The following is an 18976-nucleotide window of genomic DNA, read 5'->3' on the forward strand; positions in this document are numbered from 1 at the left end:
CTTAATACCTGATGATAATACGTGCACATCTTCCTGTTCCAGTATCACAATGTTTTGCTTAATGATATTAGTAACATATATCAAACGGAATTTTTTTAGAAAAATTAGCACACCTTCTGGTCCTTCAGCAAAGTGGTTACCCATGCCCTGCTGCTGGGATCCTGGAACAGATGAAGAGATTGTACAAAAAGATGAAACAATGAGCTATTGGCAAATGTAGCAGATGTACAGGCAGACATGACTATCAACTATTGGAACAGGCAATTGTACTAACAGCATGGGGTTATCGCCACATGTACAAGTAACCTACATCACTGAGTCTGCGAAGGATGAAGCGTCCTGCTCCCTTCCACTTGTTCTGTGCCTGCAGAACCTTCTCAGTCATGTCCAGGATCCTCTGGCTGCTGGCCTTCTCCTGATCCCTCTTCTCCCAGCCGCTCTGTACATCCTCCACCAACACAAAGTCTCCCACTCGCTCCTCCAGACGACCCACTTTGATGAGTGACTGCCAACAGAGTGGAAGCAACTAAGCAACAAGGCAACAAAAACTCCACAGATATGGAAGTGAGGAGCCAGGTCTTGGAAGCAGGGTTAATGTATGTGTATCTCTGCCCATGCCAAACAAAAGTGGTGCACTTATTGAGTTTTTATAAGCTAGAAGGCAGAGGAATTTAATATCCAAAGCTGTTATGTCAAATTTTATGAGTTGCACATACACTTTAGTTGCTGCCTATTACTTCTATATTTATAATTTATTTACCCGCTGATCTGTCAAATCTGTGTGGCAAGGAGAAGGTTGTCAAGAAGTTACTTTGCTGTTTCTAACATGTTTTTAATCTAATAAGATGATCTCGGCATAATTCATTTGTTATCACATTTCTGTGAACGAGGCATCACAAGCCAGAAATGTCCACAGCATTGAGTTCATTATGTCACTGTCTTGTTAGTTATATTCAGTAATCAAAGAATTAGCTTAGGTTCCTTCAGCTTCCATGGTTTTTGACTGCACATAGAGATATTTACAATGGCCCTCAAAGTCTTGGTAAGTGTGACAAATATCGTTGCAGTCCTGACTGACTAAGCATGGATTCATTACTCTGACCTGTTACTGACTGAAATCCACGGCACTCATAACTGACTAACACCAATGTTGTTTTAATTAATTGTTGCCACCTAGCCATTCCTTAAGAACTAAAGTACCGGGAAACTCACCTGTGTTATGGCATCATAAACTGTAGTGTCCTGAGTGACCTTGAGAATGACATATTCATCGGGGGCAGTAACTCCAAACACACTGATGAAAAACATTCGACGCTTCAGTCTGGTACCAACAGGGTTTGCAGCCTTCAAGAGAATGTAAAAATACATTTCTGATTTTGGTATGAATTAAAAGAGGTTTTTATTGATAAATTTTGGAAACATGTGTTTAATATATTTTTCGTACAATGCGGTGCATCTAAATCTAAAATGTTTTAATCACGTGATGACTTACCTGATCAGCTCGTGCAACTTCAGAGAGTTCCTTGACCTTGGCAAAGAGTGACATGCGTTTTCCAGGGCCTGACGCGTGACTGATATCAAGGCTGTTGCAAGGCTCAAGAAGCTCCTCCTCGTGTTTTGAGTAGATGAACAGTGTGGCCAGTTCTAGCGGCTGATTGGACGGATTGCGGAGTCGGACGTGACGGTAACCTGCAATACCAAGCATACAAGGATCAGTGATTAGTTTCAGTCCAGTTTTAGACCACTTTTAGCAATATTCCAGCAATATCATGGACACCAGAAATGGGTTCCATCCTCATTATAACCATGAGGAGAATCAATCCCAGGTCTATGACATGATGAGCAAACGCTGCAACCACTATGCTACCTCACCACCATCTCATTTTGAATATAACAGCATAACCCTCCAGACTTGCTTTTCTTGTCTATCCTGATATAGCTTTTACTTTGGATTTGCTTAGAATCAGTATAGAATTAATGTGAAACACATATATATCCCCTCTTTGCATGAATAAGATGACACAGTTTAATCTGCATACGTACGATTTTTTTTGTAACATCCACTGTAATTGTTGGATAAAATGAGCTTATTATTTTTTCATTTATCATAACAGATATCATGTCAAGTAAGTGAAGTAATAATTGTATATAAAAGGTATGTTATTATTCAGTTGAACTGATCACCTAATGCCATGTCTCAAAAACTAAGTCTTGTGACATCAGTTGTTAATGACACGTTGTACAGTTTAATGGTAGAGATGCTCATACATATTCCATGACACATATTTATTTGGTGATGCTCTAGGTTCATTATCCATCAAACCTAATGCCTGCCATTGTGGGTTGGTCTCGTGGCTGAAGTGTTAGCTCACCATTCTAATGACCTGGTTTAGTTTCGTACACGGGTACAATTCATGAAACCCGTTTCTGGTGTTCCTGTATGATTTATAATTAGGTTTAAAAATCATTAGTTATCTGTTGGTTTGCTTACCTGGTCTGAGATACCTCAGAGGCACAATCTTCTGGGAGACAAGATGGCTGGTGTTTGTGTCGGTCACAACAAAGCGGATAAAGGCGAGGTCAGCAAATAGCACCTGCAACAGGAGCAGTCACGTAAATAAAGGCTGCCCATCTGATGTTTTGTTGTCACCATGGAAACATTTTGGGTACTAATTAGATTGGTTGGTTGGTTGGTTGTTTAATGCTGCATACAACAATACTCTAGCTATACTGCAGTGGTCTGTGAATAATGCCGTGAACAACAGCATGAGCATCAATCTATGCAAATGGGATACGATGGCATGTATTAAACATGTACTTGAGCCTGACCCAATCCTGTTAGTCACCTCCTACAAATAGAAACTGCAATTGTAGCGCAAGTCGTCATGGGTCAGGTACTAATGAGAAAAAATGATGACCACTCAGTATTGTTAATCTGCCATAATATCATATTAATTAAAACACTCCACTGAAAAAGCTGGATGAACAAGGTCACACCTCTAACTTCTCTCTGACAATTAGTTCCTGAGCAATAACATGGAGCATGTACTGAGAAACAGATTAAAAGTCTTGACTGAAAATAAATGGGGAAAATAACCATTTGTGTGAAGAAGCACACCAAGTTTCCGCTCTAAAAAGTTTACCGAAAAACATTTACAGACAGTGAAGCCAAATAGTTAGTTTATTTGTTGTTTAATGAGTCACTCAGCAATATCCAAGCCATATAGCAGTGGTCTGTAAATAACTGGACCAGGCAAGTGATCAACAGCATGAGCATTGATCTTCCCAACTGGGATATTTTGACATGTGACAACTAATCCAGTGAGCCTGATCACCCGATCGTGTTAGTCGCCTTTACTGACAAGTAGATATGCCATGACAGACATCCCATGACAGTATTTCACATTCCAAAGTGAGCTAAGACATCCGAACCATGACTTGTGGAGGTTTTACCTGGAAGGTGAAGACATCATTCCAGATTGGATTTAGGGCATTTTTTGCAATGACTTTTGTCTTCTGTTTGGCGCAGTCGACTGGGATACCGATGATCTCCACCTCCACCTGTGTGCTTGCTGTGTGGTTCGGACACACATACTGCCCCGAGATGATCTGAAAACACACTCATAGGTCAACCACCATCTCGTTTCAGTTCTTGGAATCAAACATTCAACTTCCATTCATAAAGTAGAATTACATGGATGTGGCTTCACTTTTTAACCACTGTAATGTGAAAGTTGATAACAGATATGTTTGAACGTAGATACGATCATGTTTTGGTGAGGCAGCACCTTGTATTGCACCTAATAATCTCTGAACTATCACCACCAAAACCTGAACGTTTATATAGATTATATGGATTGGGTATCAGTGAGTGAGTAAGTGAGTATGGTTTTATATTGCCAGTGTAGGAAAGATAGAGTGTCCCAATGTCAGAGATAGGTGAATTTCTTGTGTTAAAAAAATGTCCTCATGTTGGCATGTCTAGCAAACCAATGACATATATATAATGAATATAACCTTATGGAAATTGCCAAAGGATAGTAATCCAATTCTCCCACTAGGAGAAATTTAACAGTTCAAGTTCTGTGTGTGCATATTAAATGATAGCTAAAATAAAACAAACAAGATGTAAAGTCTTTGAATGGTGTTTTATTTATATTTGGAGGACACGCTAGATTTTGGCAGGATTGGTACAAATTTTGACTAGCATGTCCTGTGGACAGGCTAGATTTTCTACATCTTTCCTACACTAATAATTCATCTGCACTATTCTAGCCATGCCATGTCAGTGGGCTTCACACATTGTACCTATTAGAGGTGTGATGATACAGAAAATTCCAGATACGATGCATATCGTGATATCTTTGAATGATACATCACAGTATGCTAGTTATTTTCTTTATAAACGTATATTCTGATATCAAGTAACATTGTAAATTTTTACATAGCCATCAATTTCTAATGAAAAGTAACAATTATAAGGTCACCAATACATATCCCGATATGAAGAAAAAGTATCGATACATTAATCGTCCAATAAAGTATCACTATTTTCAATACTATGATATATTGTTACAGCTCTAGTACATATGTGGGGAATCGAACCCAGGTATTTAGGGTGACAAGCCTATGGAAACAGCTTTCTACAACAATGTGTCTTAAATTATTTACTGATTCATAAAACAAGGTTATGTGGAATTCCACAAATGATATTCTTTACAGTTTGAGCTACCCATTAAATTCCATTGTTTAACACAGTAAGGAGTTGTCAGTAGGACTTACATGGAGAGTGAGGATGGTGGCATGCAGCCCATCAAATTCTTTGTCCCATGGATTGAAGCGGTTGTACATCATATGATTCTTGGCCCACATGACTGGTGGCTTGAGAATGTAACCACTGTGTCCATTTGCCTCAAACATGGCAGTGTTCAGAGCCATGGCGGTATCTGAAGAGACAGAAGCACTCATAAAATATATCTGTAGCCAAACTCCCTGCTAAAAGAAGCAAACTTTTCCCAAATATCCCAGTCTTTCCCCTCACACTGTGGTAGGTTCCAGGAGTATGCACTGGAGTTAGTGAGTTGGGTTCAATGCCACTTTGACCAGTACATATGCTGGTCATATCATGGTATGTCAGTTGGAAGGATAAATAGAAGAGACAAACTGAGTTCAGATGTTCATCAGGTGAATGTGGTTTTACACTGCCTTTAGCAATATTCCAGCAATATCACCAAGGAGACACCTGAAATAGGCGTCTCCATTGTACTCGTGGGGAACTGAACCCGGCAGGTCACAGTGACCAGCCGAAAGCCCAAACTGTAACACTTTGACCACTAGGCTACCCCAAGTTTCAGTTTCAAGAGTTAGAGGCTGTCTCCCCTGCTCACCTTCAGTTTGGTAGTTCAGTGCCACCATCTGGATGCCGAAAGCCCAGAATATAACAGGGTTGAAGTTGGAGGAATCGATTCTCATTCCCGCCGGGTACGTCCGCATCAGCTGCCTCTCAGTATGGGTGATGTGGTTAAGGAAGATCACTCACAGTGTACTAGGTACTGACATGACTACATTGCATGAATGTTTAAAAGAGTCAATTCAGTTTAATTCCATTTTGAAAAGTATTCAAGATATAAAAAGCACCTTGAGCAAGCACTAGTTGCATATGTGCACTATATAAATATTCTATCCTATCATATAAATAACCTCTTATTGCTGTGATTTAATGCATCAAAACAAACAGTAACAACAGATATTTAAAAACTAAAATAATACTCTGCTTGTGTATACATTGCCCATGTCAGTTACAAGTCTATCATTTGTACTTCATTTGAAATGGACAAATCAATCTAAAAATTAGCATAGCATTTTTTGCTATATTTATAAGGCTGCATCAAATCTTAAAAATGTTTCATTTAAAATATGTGCAATATTTTGTATGTATCAGTGGGAATACTCCTAAATATTTAGCACACAAATAAAGAGAAGCTATAAACTTGACCAAAACACATTGCCAATATTTGAGTAAAATTCTGAGAAAGGTTATTTGATGACACCAAGGGGGTTTCTCCGACACAATTGTTTGGCCTTGTTCTCATTAAGGGAAGACACCAGATAGCAGGCTGGGGTGCCATCACATTTCTTGATGCGCGGTATTGATGCAGGGATGATGAGATCCACTTTCTCACCTGAAGCAGAAAATATGTTAAGATGTAAATAGTCACTATGATATTGCTAACTGGTTAAACCACAGATAGTGTTTTGCCAATCAGGGCCTCCTTTCATGAAGCAACCTTTACTAAGGTTAACCTTAACTCTCATTCTTTAACATTGCACTAATACTTAGTAACTTATGATCACCTTAGTGCTTTGTGAAAGGAGGTCAGGGTCAAGAAACACAGTTTCACTCACAGTATTATATTATCATGTTTTGTTTGCCGCAGTGACTTTCATTCCAAGTTGCAAGTACATTATTTTATTCATTGCCATATTTTGTTATTCATTGTCAGTTCATGTCCTGATAATATCCAGGTAGTTGTGAGGAAGATGTTACCAGAGTTGATGAGGGTTGGTGTACTTGGACTGTTGCCAAGGCCACTTGTCAGGATGCTTTTCCGTGTAGCCCCCTTCTTCTGTTTCAGGGATGTGTTTGGACTCAAGGATAGACCTTGATAAATTTACAAACATTCATATAGACCAACACATGACAACAAGTTTACATAAATTGTATTTAAAACTGACAGTTATTAGTTCATTAATGCATATATTTAAGATACTCCATAATTAATATCATATCTAAGTACCAAGTAATAATATCATTAATCATTAACAACACAAATGACATAGTCACATGAAGACATTATGTATTAAGTAGAGATGTCAACCTCAAACTACACCAATACATCTGCACTACAAATTCTATGAAATTCAAAGAAAATTAATTAAAATTCAGATTTACAGGTCAACACATATACTTTCATCAATAAAATACATATGTGCCGAAAATGGACCAGAAGTAGTAATGTAATGCTGATAATTTGGAAATCTGACGTTGGAATTCTTATTATATGAAATTAAAAGTTCTCTTTTGATTAGTGTTATACTATCTTTCTCAGACTCAATCACAATTTTAAGTATTTAGTGGACTGCTAATTTTATGGTCAAACTAATTCTGACCCTTGGGACTACTACTTGCAACACTTCGGGGGAGGGAGGGGTGTGCATCTCTGATTAAGTAATGTAATATATACACTGGCATCATTCATCATTGACATACCTCTAAACTTGACTGCCTGAGTGTACACAACTAGATCAGACAATTCTTTGGCTATCTGACTAGTTTTCTTGGCCTTGACTTTAGGTGGTGTTTTCAAATCATGGATGTCTTCATCAAAATGCCAGTCCAGTTCAGGGTGGCTCTTGGGACGTTGCTTCTCCCCAAAAGATTCAGAGTGTTGCCTGGGAAACGAACAAGCCAGTGGTTTTGAGCTTCATCAAATGTACTGCAGCTGCTGACAACATAACTATTGTTCCTTTGAAACATTTTCCTCCGAAACTGGGCAGTGATTTAAAAAAAATTGTTATGAAAATACTGAAGGTCTCTAATCCAAAACGCACAAATATTTGGTTATTTTATAAAGTTAACTTCATGTAAGGCATTTATAAATTAAACATATTGTAGATGAGAGTGGGAGGATACAAACGGGGAGGAGAATGCCTTGTTTGTTTGTTGTTTAAAGCTGCTCTAAGCAATCTTCCAGCTAAAAGGCAACAGTCTGTAAATAATCAAATCTACACAATAGTGATACTATGACACGTGTCTGCCAAATCAGCAAATCTGACCATCTGATCCTGTTAGCCATTTCTGATGACATATGAGGGAGTGACCTGTTGTAACAAGGGATGAGATCATTTCAGCACTGTCTTACCTGGGACCAAGTTCACCAAAGGAGTCCATCCTCTGTCGTGACTGCATCTTGCTCTTGTCCTCCGGGTCCGGTGTTGGGCTGTCCTGGCTGTCCACAGACCGCCTCAGTTCCTTCACAGCTGGACAGACAAGGGAGACAATCATCAAAAGGTGTTTTCATACTTGCCTCAGTTCATAACTCTCTTGAGCTTAGTCTCTCCCTCACCATTGCTGAATGATGGTAAATACAGTCAAGTCTCATTAATCTGACCTCTGTTTATCCAACAATAGACTTTATCCAATGCTTTTCTTGGCAACAAATTGAATAAACATAATTAAGTCTCACTTGTTTTTTCCAACATTCTCAATTATCCGACACTTTGCTGTGCATTGGATGATGTCGGATTAACAAGATTTGATTGTATAACTGTTATGATTCACTCACATATTCAGTGAATCTAACAGTATCCTTTCAATTCAATTTGTTTTTCGTGATGAAGAGAATAGAACAAATTTGAAATATTACTAGTATTTTTATTTGCTTGCTGTTGTTCTTATCTAAACAAGACATAGAAAATGTATACTAGCCAACATTAATGTAAATTTATTTTGACATTAATATCAAACACTATCATATGACAATGTCATTCCTTCATTGAGATTTTTTGAATAACATATAAACTATTGACCGTTTACTGTATTGGCTGTCCAGTATGCTTATTTATTACCCAGTATTCATGATATATATAATATACATCTCCTTGTGCATTCATTGCAGCCCTAATGATAAACTTGTTCAAATGCAATTATTTATGCAAATGGTTTCAATAAAGTGGTTACTATCTTACGCCTGCATCACTAAGGCATCTTCTCTAACATTAAGCTGACAAGCCATGATATAAATGGAATACTGTCAAAGAGTTGCAAACCCAGTTTCTTGTGTTTAAGTGAGTTTAAACTTAAGTTTATTCATTTATTCCACCCACCATCAGTAACATCGTCTTCATCCTCATCTTCATCATCATCGTCATCGAAGTCATTGATGGAAGTACTTTCAGATGATGCCATGCTGGATGTCCGAGACTGCACAGGAAGCTATAACAAACACTTCATTAGAGTCAGGAATCAGCAAGATGATATCTCATCTAACTCATTTCAAATGATTGGGGTAAAAAAGGGAAATAACTCTCTTGCATGTATCACATTTGTTTCAGTCATGACAAGTATATCTTGTAACTTTATCTTTTGGAACATTAATGGAGACAAATGATACGCTGATAGCAAGTTTTAAGGTCTTAGTTTAAGCTTCCCTTGATATTCTGAGCTCAATCTACAAAGAGTTTGTAACTTTACGACATTCATTAACCTGAAATTCTTTAATGTTACCTGCTTATTAACATCTATTTTATGATAGAATAACAAGAAACATGCTACTTGTTGATCATGGTGAATGAAAGCTCCATGATAAGTATGTAGATGTTGCTACCTTCTTGATGGCTGCGGTGCTCTCAGGGTCCCTGATCTTCTTGTTCTTGATGAGGATCTTGTACTTCAGCTGGTTCGGTGATGGTAACTGTGGATCCTCGCAAAAGTCCGAGTCAAACAGAAACTTGGTCACCAGCTTGTCACCAAACACACTCTGAAACAGCAGTAGATTGTAAGACAACACAGTATGAAACTGTTGTAACATACGTTCATCCAATAAGCTGAAATGTTAACCTGTTAGATAAAAGTCACAAATCTCTGACTAGCTATGTTCTTGAAACCCAACTCTCTGACTAGCTCTGTTCTTATAACCAAACTCTCTGACTAGCTCTGCTCATGAAACCTAACTCTCTGACTAGCTATGTTCTTGAAACCCAACTCTCTGACTAGCTCTGTTCTTATAACTAAACTCTCTGACTAGCTGTTCTTGAAACCCAACTCTCTGACTAGCTCTGTTCTTATAACCAAACTCTCTGCCTAGCTATGAAACTCAACTTTTAGAAATGCTTATGATGTTCTTGAAAAGCAACTGTCAGACTAACTTTATTCTTGACACCTCACAATCTGGCTGTGTTCAATTCAATATGTGTCTAAATGTATCAGGTATATGGATTGGCTGATTTGTGATCACCAGGAATGGAAGAATGGTAAGCACCGCTATCGCTACATACAGCATCAAGACATCATGGTGTCATATCTTACTGTGAATATCTGTGCCATCTTCTGTTGCTGTGGTATGGAGCAATGGTTCTCTATGGACAGGATGACAGGGTATGGGGACGTCACAAAAGCACTTCGGTTGATGGCTTCAGCAACACCCTAGGTGATTAAATGATTGAAAATATAGTTCTAACAAATACCATCCCTCACACACATATAAACTCAACTATCTACTGGCTGTCACCTCACACACTCTCACACACTCTCACACACTCTCACACATTGTCCTACTCATACTTCATGTTCAGTCCAACCTCACCTCACTGTGACATTCACTCATTTCCATGCTCACTCTTGCTGTTTAATGCTCACTCACTCACTCATTCACTGAACTATTCACTTTCACTCATTCACTGTCAGATTTATACATTCATGCATTCTTAAGCTTATTCACTCCCTCCTTCACTCTCACCAACTGTGACAGTGTCATATTCAGCGACCATCATATTTATTGACTCTCACGCTCAGTCTCTGACTCATCAATACTTGCCCTCCACACTCCACCTCTGCCTCCTCTAACTCCTGCATCTACGTACCTTGAATGAGATCTTTGTTGTGAGTGTATGTCCATGGTATATGATCGGTGCCCCATCATCTCCATCCCAGCAGTCCAGCTCCACACACCGACACCCCATCAGCAGCACCTGCACCCAGTGTATAATGACAGTATAAAAAGTCATCAGTATCTCCCACAAAGGCAAAATATTCTTCATGAAGATGTCTATAAACTATAAGCATGTCAAATGTTTTGGTGTGTACATAGCAAAGTGGAAGAAGAATCCTGAAAAAGTTCAAAGTTCAGCTCCAGAAAGGAGCACTACCTCCAAATTCAGTTAGAGCCAAAATTGTTGCTGTGGAAACACAAACAAAAAAGTTTTATTCAGAAATCCAAACTACCAAAAGGCACCAGTGGACCACAAGATCTATCTATGTACCAACTTTAGTGAAGAAATATTGCATGGTATTATAGTTCTGCTCCCAAAAAGAGTACGTTCAGTCTGTGTCAAAAATGTTGCCATGGAAACTCAAAAAATATTTTATTTAGAAATCCAAAATCACCAAATGGCACCAGTAGACCACCACATATATCTATGTGCCAAGTTTGGTGAAGAAACATTGAAGAGTTTGAAAGTTATGCTCTGGAAAAAACAAATGTGCATGGACAGAGTCCATTTTAATACCCCTTGCAAAATGCATTCTTATTGAAGACCTTCACCAAGGTGCCTTTCATAATGAAACATATCAAGATGAAAGATTAACACTCAGAAGGATTGCAGAGGAAAACAAATATTATGGCGTTTGAAATATGCCTTTGCTTTGACCAATGTTGCTTTTACAACTTTATTTAACTAGCAAACCATACATATGTCATGACACAATTCTAATGACCCCTGAATCATATATACTGACCTGACTGTAGAGATCAACAGATGACTCCCCCTTGAGCTGATGTCCAGTGAGATATGTGTTGTGAGATGAGGCAATGTAGTAATGAGGGAGAGGATGGTCCATATCCTGAAACAGAGAGTGAGTGAGGGGAGTTATTTCAACAATACAGAACAGTCAGATAACTTGATTGTGGAGAAAAGAACAAACTGTGGTGGAATAGAGACAACATATACAGTTACCACATTGGTGAAACAAAAGCATGAGGATGGTGTCATCACACCAAGCTTCGTATGGAACCTGGGATTTGAACCCATGATCAGTGGATTTTGACACAGAATCATCTCATTAGCAATAACTTATCACAGTATCCTGTGGGCCAACCATATCCCTAGTTAAAGAATCATTGGTGGTCACATGAATTAATTGGAATCTTGTAATCTTGCCAACTTAGTTCAATGTTTCATAAAGAAACAAGCTCAAATTTACCCTCAAACAAAAGGATGAAGTGTAATTCCAAACCATAATGTATCTGACACAGGTGACATGATCCGTTTAGAAACTATTCCATATTTTATAAGGCTCTTTGAAACTTGCATCTGGCATAAGCACTAGTAGCAGTCAAAACACCAAAATGGTGACTGTATGTTGTGTTTAGGATACAAGTAATCCCATGAAGTAACCATTGTTCATTATCCATAACCAATGATTCCTTACCTCATCATTGTGCTTGGTCTTTTCAGGCAGATATGCAAAGTTATCCTTGTCCATGAGGAACTTAGCGAATCCCTCAAATGACAGACAACAGCGGTCTCGCAACATGGAATCTGGTTCATGCCGTTGGATCAACTCAATGATCTCATCATCATCATATGCCTCCTCCTGGTAGTCCTCGAGGAACTGGTGAAACTCTCGCAGACCCATGCACTTGGTTGGCGTTGTCTCCACCCCAGCGAAGTTGGAGATGATGCTTGAGACGGCAAGGACATCGCAGATTGTGCGGCGCTGTTGGTTGTCCTGGGTGAGATCTAGTGCATTGTTACGTGTTATTACACCTGTGGAATAAATGATAATAATAATGCTTTAATATTATGGAAGATGCCAAGGAAATAACTCTTAATGTTTTAGTGCTTTTTCCAGGATATCAAGTGTACTTGTGTCTATTATTACAATTGAATATGTCCGTAATGACCATGCTCTCAACATTACTGATTAATGCAGACAGCCTATTTGTGCATTTGTGCAATATTATTTTTTCAACAGACTGAGGCAATCAAGAACTGCAAGGCAGAGTTGGTTATTTAATATGAGATCTTGTGTATTTAGCACTGTTATCACATCTGTGGAAAACACTCTTACACAGGTTATATTTTATGAACACACCAAGGACATCCATCACCGTACTATTGGTGCAGCTTAAGTGCAGCCTGTGCAGTGAAGTGCCTATGACATTTTAATGAATTGCCAACAGTGTTTAATCAAGTGTCAGTAATACTTCAATGTAGTGTCAAGGATGTTTTCAATGAGTGGCATTTTTGAAAACTGGAGAGTCAGAAAAGTACCAACTTCATGGACGAACAACCTCTTTATTCAGGTGGTGCATTTTTTTAAACAAATTCTTTTATCATTGTCAGGCAGGTATGTGTCTGAGATGTTTCAATGATTTAAGCAACAAAGTATCAAAGATGTTTCAGGGATGTGTCAGTAAAGGGTAAACAATGCCTCAATGAAGTGTCAAGGATGCTTCAATATGAAATATGTTTCAAGAAAACAAGTGTCAAAGATGCTTCAGTGAAGTGTCAATGATGTAACCATGATTTATCAATTATGTTTCACACTCTGTCAATGTCAAGAGTTTCATTGAAGTGATAGTAATAGAACAGTGGTGAGTGATTGGTGTAATATGACACAATGTAACCTTAAAATCGATGAAACCTGGGAGCCGTATTTTGTACTCATTTTGTATCTCAAGATCAATATATCTAGACACTGCAACAAGCTGAGCTGCAGGATACATCTGAACTAAAACATCCTAATTTCCCTAAATAACTTCCTAACCTCTTTGGTAGGCTTATTGCTTCAAATATCATCCATCAGATATTCTCAAACTCCTGTTTGATGGTCTTGATGTTCAAGAATCCAGACCAGATCTCATCCTATTTTCAGCAACATGACCCACAACTATTGGCCATTGACTCTCCTATATGGCAATAAGTTTCTGAACACCATTCCAAAAAGTATTGATTTCTTCACAAATCATCAGATAAACCTTTGAACAAACAAGTGGTTCAGCATTCTAGCATAAATACATGAACTTACTGACAAGCAAGATATTTCTATTACGATAGTAACACTCGTACTTGAAGTAAGATTTATTCATCCTCAACTAAACAACTGACTGAGAACGCCCTCATAGCCAGTGATACATCACTAGTTGCCTGGAAGACATCTTATTACATCCTGACACAGACATGGTCATGGCCATCTCGGAGTCACGTTGCTCTGTCTCGTGTGGTCATGTGATACAAGCAAGCATGGATTAGTTCAGTGATGGAGAGTGATAACCATCATTCTCCATCTTGTTATTGGACATTTCCGCCCACATCCCGAGTGATCTATTATTCTCAAGCAAGAGCTGTGGCGTCATGGTTTGGCATTCTTGACATTGTGCTCAGCCAGAGGAAATTGAATTAGAAAATACATGATTGTGTTAAGTATACTAACACACAATGAAACCGCATGATAGATTCTAACTGAAAGGCATGGTTTTGAGCTCAGGTCATTCTCCTAACATGCTGAAATTCAAAACCTGTAAGACATTGTTCTATCTGATTATCTCTTGCCTTAATACACTCAACAACTTAATTCAATTTTGGGGCAGGTTTTTCAAACATTAAAAGTATTTGAACATGCCTGTCTGAGTGTTACCATACGATTTTCTGGTACAATGTATTAAAGTGTAATATCATGAAAAAACAACCTTCCAAAAGTGAAGGAGAAGTAACAATGTGATGATATCAGTATTTGTATCTTGACCATCTTCAATTTATGGATGATGCTGCCTGAAGTGTCTCAACTTTAACTCAATGAAGAAAATCTGCCGGAAATTCATTCCCAATTGAAAATGTCCCAATCTACATGCAGCAATTGTGTTTTCAACAGAACTGATGTTTAATGCATTATCTTAAAGGTATCTTTTTTTCACATTTTTGGAACACCATTTTTTCAACACAGGAAAGTCAAGAACTGTGGCTTGGAGCTGGTTTGTGGTAGCGAATATTTGTTAATTTTATCAGGGGGATGCCATCTTTAACAGGCACACTGATATACATTCTTGTAACTTAGGGCAGGATAACAAGTATATCCTTCAATGCAATGGGGCTTATCAATCCATAGACATGCAATATAAATCCACTAATGGGGAGTACTAATCTACTGACAGGGATGTCAGTCCACTGATGGGGAATATCAGTTCACTGACACGGAATATCAATCCACTGACAATGTCATTCCACTGACAGGGAATAACAATCTACAGTTGGGGAATATCAATCCACTGACAGGGAGTAACAATTCACTGACAGGGAATATCAATTCACTGACAGGGAATTATCACTCCACTGACACAGAAGATCAATCAACAGATGGGGAATAACAACCACCAACAGGGAATAACAATCCACTGATGGAGAATATCAACCTAGTGACATGTAACATCAGTCCTCTTATGAGGAATAACAATTCACAAATGGAAATATCAATCCACTGACATAGAATATCAATCCACTGACATAGAATATCAATCCACTGACATAGAATATCAATCCACTCATGGGGAATATCAATCCACTCATGGGGAATATCAATCCGCTGACAGGGAATATCAATCCACTTACCATTCACTTGAACAATAGAGGCAGACAAACCTGTTGTTTGATTGTGAGGTGGCTCAATCACACTAAATTTATCATACAATATCTGCTCAAACACTTGTCAATTTCTACCACATGGTCCGACTTGTGGCAGTCAAGTTAATTGCATTTGTTTGTGCAGCTATTAGCTTGTGTTTGTGGAGGCATGTATAGGAAATAGAATAATTGTGTTCCTAATGAACAAATGGGGGAGGTATTAACTGAAGAAAATGCCAGGAAATAAAGAAATACCAAGCAAATAAACTGTGTTTACACAGAAGTGTTAAGCTGGTACAGGTTTCATCTTCAAGTTCACCACTGAGGACAAGCTACTCAGATATCTACATGTTTCAAGTTCACCAATGAGGACAAGCTACTGATATCTACATGTTTCAAGTTCACCACTGAGGACAAGCTACTGATATCTACATGTTTCAAGTTCACCACTGAGGACAAGCTACTGATCTCTGCATGTTTCAAGTTCACCACTGAGGACAAACTACTGATCTCTGCATGTTTCAAGTTCACCACTGAGGACAAACTACTGGTCTGTAGATGTACTTCAAGTTCACCCTTGAGGACAAACCTCTGTTTTATGATGTTAAGTTTGCTAGATCAGGTCAGTTATACTGTGAAGCAAAAATAGTGAAAATGCTTCAAAATGCTATGATGACAGAACTCCTATACTTTAAGATAATCATATGCAAGTACCGCATTTGTGAAAAAAAATGTTTCAAACAAACTTGAAACAAGGGTCAACAGAAGATGACATATCCCCCTGGCCCCTACACATTTGAAAGGACAAAGCATGTGACAGTTACATGATGTGTTACCAGACTAAGTTTGAATTGGTGCCATGGAAGTCATGAAAGATATAAATATCATATATCTGTAAATGGAAAAAAAGCTTCAAGATCAGCCTCATATATCTGCCAAGATCTGTTGAGAGATATCAAATGGTTCCCAGTTGTGCTCTGGAAACAATCCCATCCCTCCCTTTTGAGACTAAGTCTGAATTGTTTTCTTAGAAACAAAGAAAAATAAAAAGTCAGCAAATAGCAAAAGGCATGATTTTAACTTATGTTTGATATATCTACCAAGTTTCGTTGAAAGATTTTGAACAGTTTTTCAGTTGTGGTCCAGAAACGACTTTGAGATTAAGTTAAAATCATTTCCATAGAAACCAAGAAAAATTAAAAGACAAAACTCTGGAAATAGCAAAAGGAACCATGTTAGGTGCTGTTTGATATATGAGCTAGGTTTTGTTGAAAGATATTGAATGGTTGGAGTTATGCGCCAGAAACAAAATGATTACGGATGGACGGACAGACAGAAAGGAGTTGACTATATCCCTCCGAACTACATGCTTGGGGGATAAAAATGTCATCTAAGTTTGCGCTTACACATATCTCTGGGACTTGGAATGTATGGAGGGTGCTTCACAGAAGGCATTTCCATTCCTGTTGACTTGGTAACAGCAAATTGTTCAAAAAGTTCTTTCAAGTCCTTGCGGCACCGAAGTCCAAATGCTTTAAACAAGTCCACAAAGTCCAAAAAGGACAGCTGAGTTGAGTGGGTGATGGAATTAGTTTTATTGTCGCCAGTTTTACACCCAAGCGACATTCGTCTACGACGTGACCGGTATCTGTTTGTGAAACTGAAAGTGAGGCTGCGAGGTCGAAATCCTGGAGTTGGACTTCCTCTTGGAATCTGGTTGAGAGTCGGATCACTGGAAGCTGTCTTCTGCATCTCAGATCTGACCTTTCGTATCGGACTTGGTGTCCGCCGCTGCTTTGATGACTGTTTGCCCCCTTCGTTGACGGAGATCATGGTCACTGGGCTGGAACCTCTGGATGAGCCGTCATGAGGCTGAAACACAAAAACACATCATATGAGTGAGTGAGTGAGTGAGTGAGTGAGTGAGTGAGTGAGTGAGTGAGTGAGTGAGTGAGTGAGTGAGTGAGTGAGTGTTGCTGCTGCTGCTGCTGATGAAACCCTGCTTTGTAAGTTTCTCATTGATGATGATGGTTGGTGTCATGTTAGCGGTAAATATTAAAATACTAATTCATATATCACTATTCACTTATACAAACCAGGACCTGAGAGCAAGGTGATGGTCCCTTCCCAAGGTTGTGTTATTGAAAATCTGGGGCACAATCAGCAAGGACATGGTCCCTTCCCATGATTATGTTAATGAGAATCTGGGGCACAATCAGCTAGAAGATGGTTCCTTCACAAGATTATGTTAATGAGAATCTAGGGCACAATTGGCAAGGAAAAGGTCCCTTCCCAAGAATATGTTAACATGTTAATCTGATTAACAATCAGTAAGGAGATGGTCTCTTCCCAAGATTGTGTTAATCAGAATCTTGGGCACAAACACCAAAGATATGGTCAATTCATAAGGTTGTGTTAATGAGAAAACTTCAGGCACAGTCCGCAAGGAGATGGTCCCTTCACAACATTATGTTAACATGAATCTGGTGAACAATCAGCTAGGAGATGGTCCCTTAACAAGATTATGTTAATGAGAATCTGGGGCACAATCAGCTAGGAGATGGTCCCTTCACAAGATTATGTTAACATGAATCTGGTGAACAATCAGCTAGGAGATGGTCCCTTAACAAGATTATGTTAATGAGAATCTGGGGCACAATCAGCTAGGAGATGGTCCCTTCACAAGATTATGTCAATGAGAATCTGGGGCACAATCAGCTAGAAGATGTTTAACAAGGACCTGGGCCACAAATGCCCATGACATGCTCCCTTTTTCACGTTTTGTCAAGGAGAACCTGGGGTACAATCAGACAGGAGTGAATTTTCATGTTCAACTTCATCCTCCCTCTCATACCCTCACAGCATCAGTCATCTTTCATCTTATCAAGAGAATATTGGAATTTCCAATGTCTTATAAGTGAGTTTGGAGAATGGACTGAGGAATGAAATTCAATAATAAATCTGTTTTCCCAACTTTATTAACACAAAATGGCTCTAAGATGTTCATGAGATTTCATCCTCTTTCTGTCTGGTAACGACACTAAAAATATTTCTTTTGCAATCTTTCCTTTATGTTAAGTCAACCTTGATGCCTCTTCCAATATGAGAGATATTTTTGTCCGGATGTTATTCAGTTAGGTAAGAAACCCATTACAGAGTCAAGTTTGTCCTGTAAGAGATGAGCTCTGGCCATCTTGGGACTCCCGGAAAATGCTCCTTCCGAATATATCTTTATATATGTACATATATATGGCCACAGACAAGAATGAGATCACAAAATCTACATTGTACATCATTAATGGGAATAAACCAGACACAATTATTCATAAAGCAGTCTGTTTTCTTACAGAGTAAAAACTCATAGTCAAACAGGTTATAAAACAGGGTGATAGACATTGTTTCTTAACTTCAAAAATAAAAAGAGTAAATGTGTTACAGTTCTGATGATTACTGCATTAATATCGGTATGCTGGCATACAGTTTCAACTCATAATGGTTTATGTATTCTACTTTAGCTGAACATTGCCATTACACCAAATGACTCAGTATCTTGTCTTCCAAACAACGCATCCCATAT

The 18976-nt window shown here is 38.5% G+C and overlaps 1 protein-coding gene across 1 annotated transcript in view; it reads right to left on the bottom strand.

Annotated features, from left to right (window-relative positions):
* LOC137265750 (1-phosphatidylinositol 4,5-bisphosphate phosphodiesterase epsilon-1-like) overlaps positions 1 to 18976 on the bottom strand; it is a 307271-nt gene that overhangs the window by 10611 nt on the left and 277684 nt on the right. Inside the window, exons 18-36 of the mRNA XM_067801199.1 lie at positions 16806 to 17271; positions 12209 to 12546; positions 11516 to 11620; positions 10642 to 10749; positions 10088 to 10204; positions 9387 to 9539; positions 8887 to 8995; positions 7923 to 8040; positions 7271 to 7452; positions 6548 to 6661; positions 6041 to 6182; positions 5388 to 5512; positions 4783 to 4946; positions 3454 to 3609; positions 2492 to 2594; positions 1493 to 1689; positions 1213 to 1344; positions 311 to 505; positions 114 to 161 (exon numbers count right to left, since the gene is read on the bottom strand). Coding sequence (XP_067657300.1) covers positions 114 to 161; positions 311 to 505; positions 1213 to 1344; positions 1493 to 1689; positions 2492 to 2594; positions 3454 to 3609; positions 4783 to 4946; positions 5388 to 5512; positions 6041 to 6182; positions 6548 to 6661; positions 7271 to 7452; positions 7923 to 8040; positions 8887 to 8995; positions 9387 to 9539; positions 10088 to 10204; positions 10642 to 10749; positions 11516 to 11620; positions 12209 to 12546; positions 16806 to 17271 — 3072 coding nt within the window. The remainder of the gene's footprint in view (positions 1 to 113; positions 162 to 310; positions 506 to 1212; positions 1345 to 1492; positions 1690 to 2491; positions 2595 to 3453; positions 3610 to 4782; positions 4947 to 5387; positions 5513 to 6040; positions 6183 to 6547; positions 6662 to 7270; positions 7453 to 7922; positions 8041 to 8886; positions 8996 to 9386; positions 9540 to 10087; positions 10205 to 10641; positions 10750 to 11515; positions 11621 to 12208; positions 12547 to 16805; positions 17272 to 18976) is intronic.

Source organism: Haliotis asinina, chromosome 15 (assembly GCF_037392515.1).
Source record: "Haliotis asinina isolate JCU_RB_2024 chromosome 15, JCU_Hal_asi_v2, whole genome shotgun sequence".
Taxonomy (NCBI): domain Eukaryota; kingdom Metazoa; phylum Mollusca; class Gastropoda; order Lepetellida; family Haliotidae; genus Haliotis; species Haliotis asinina.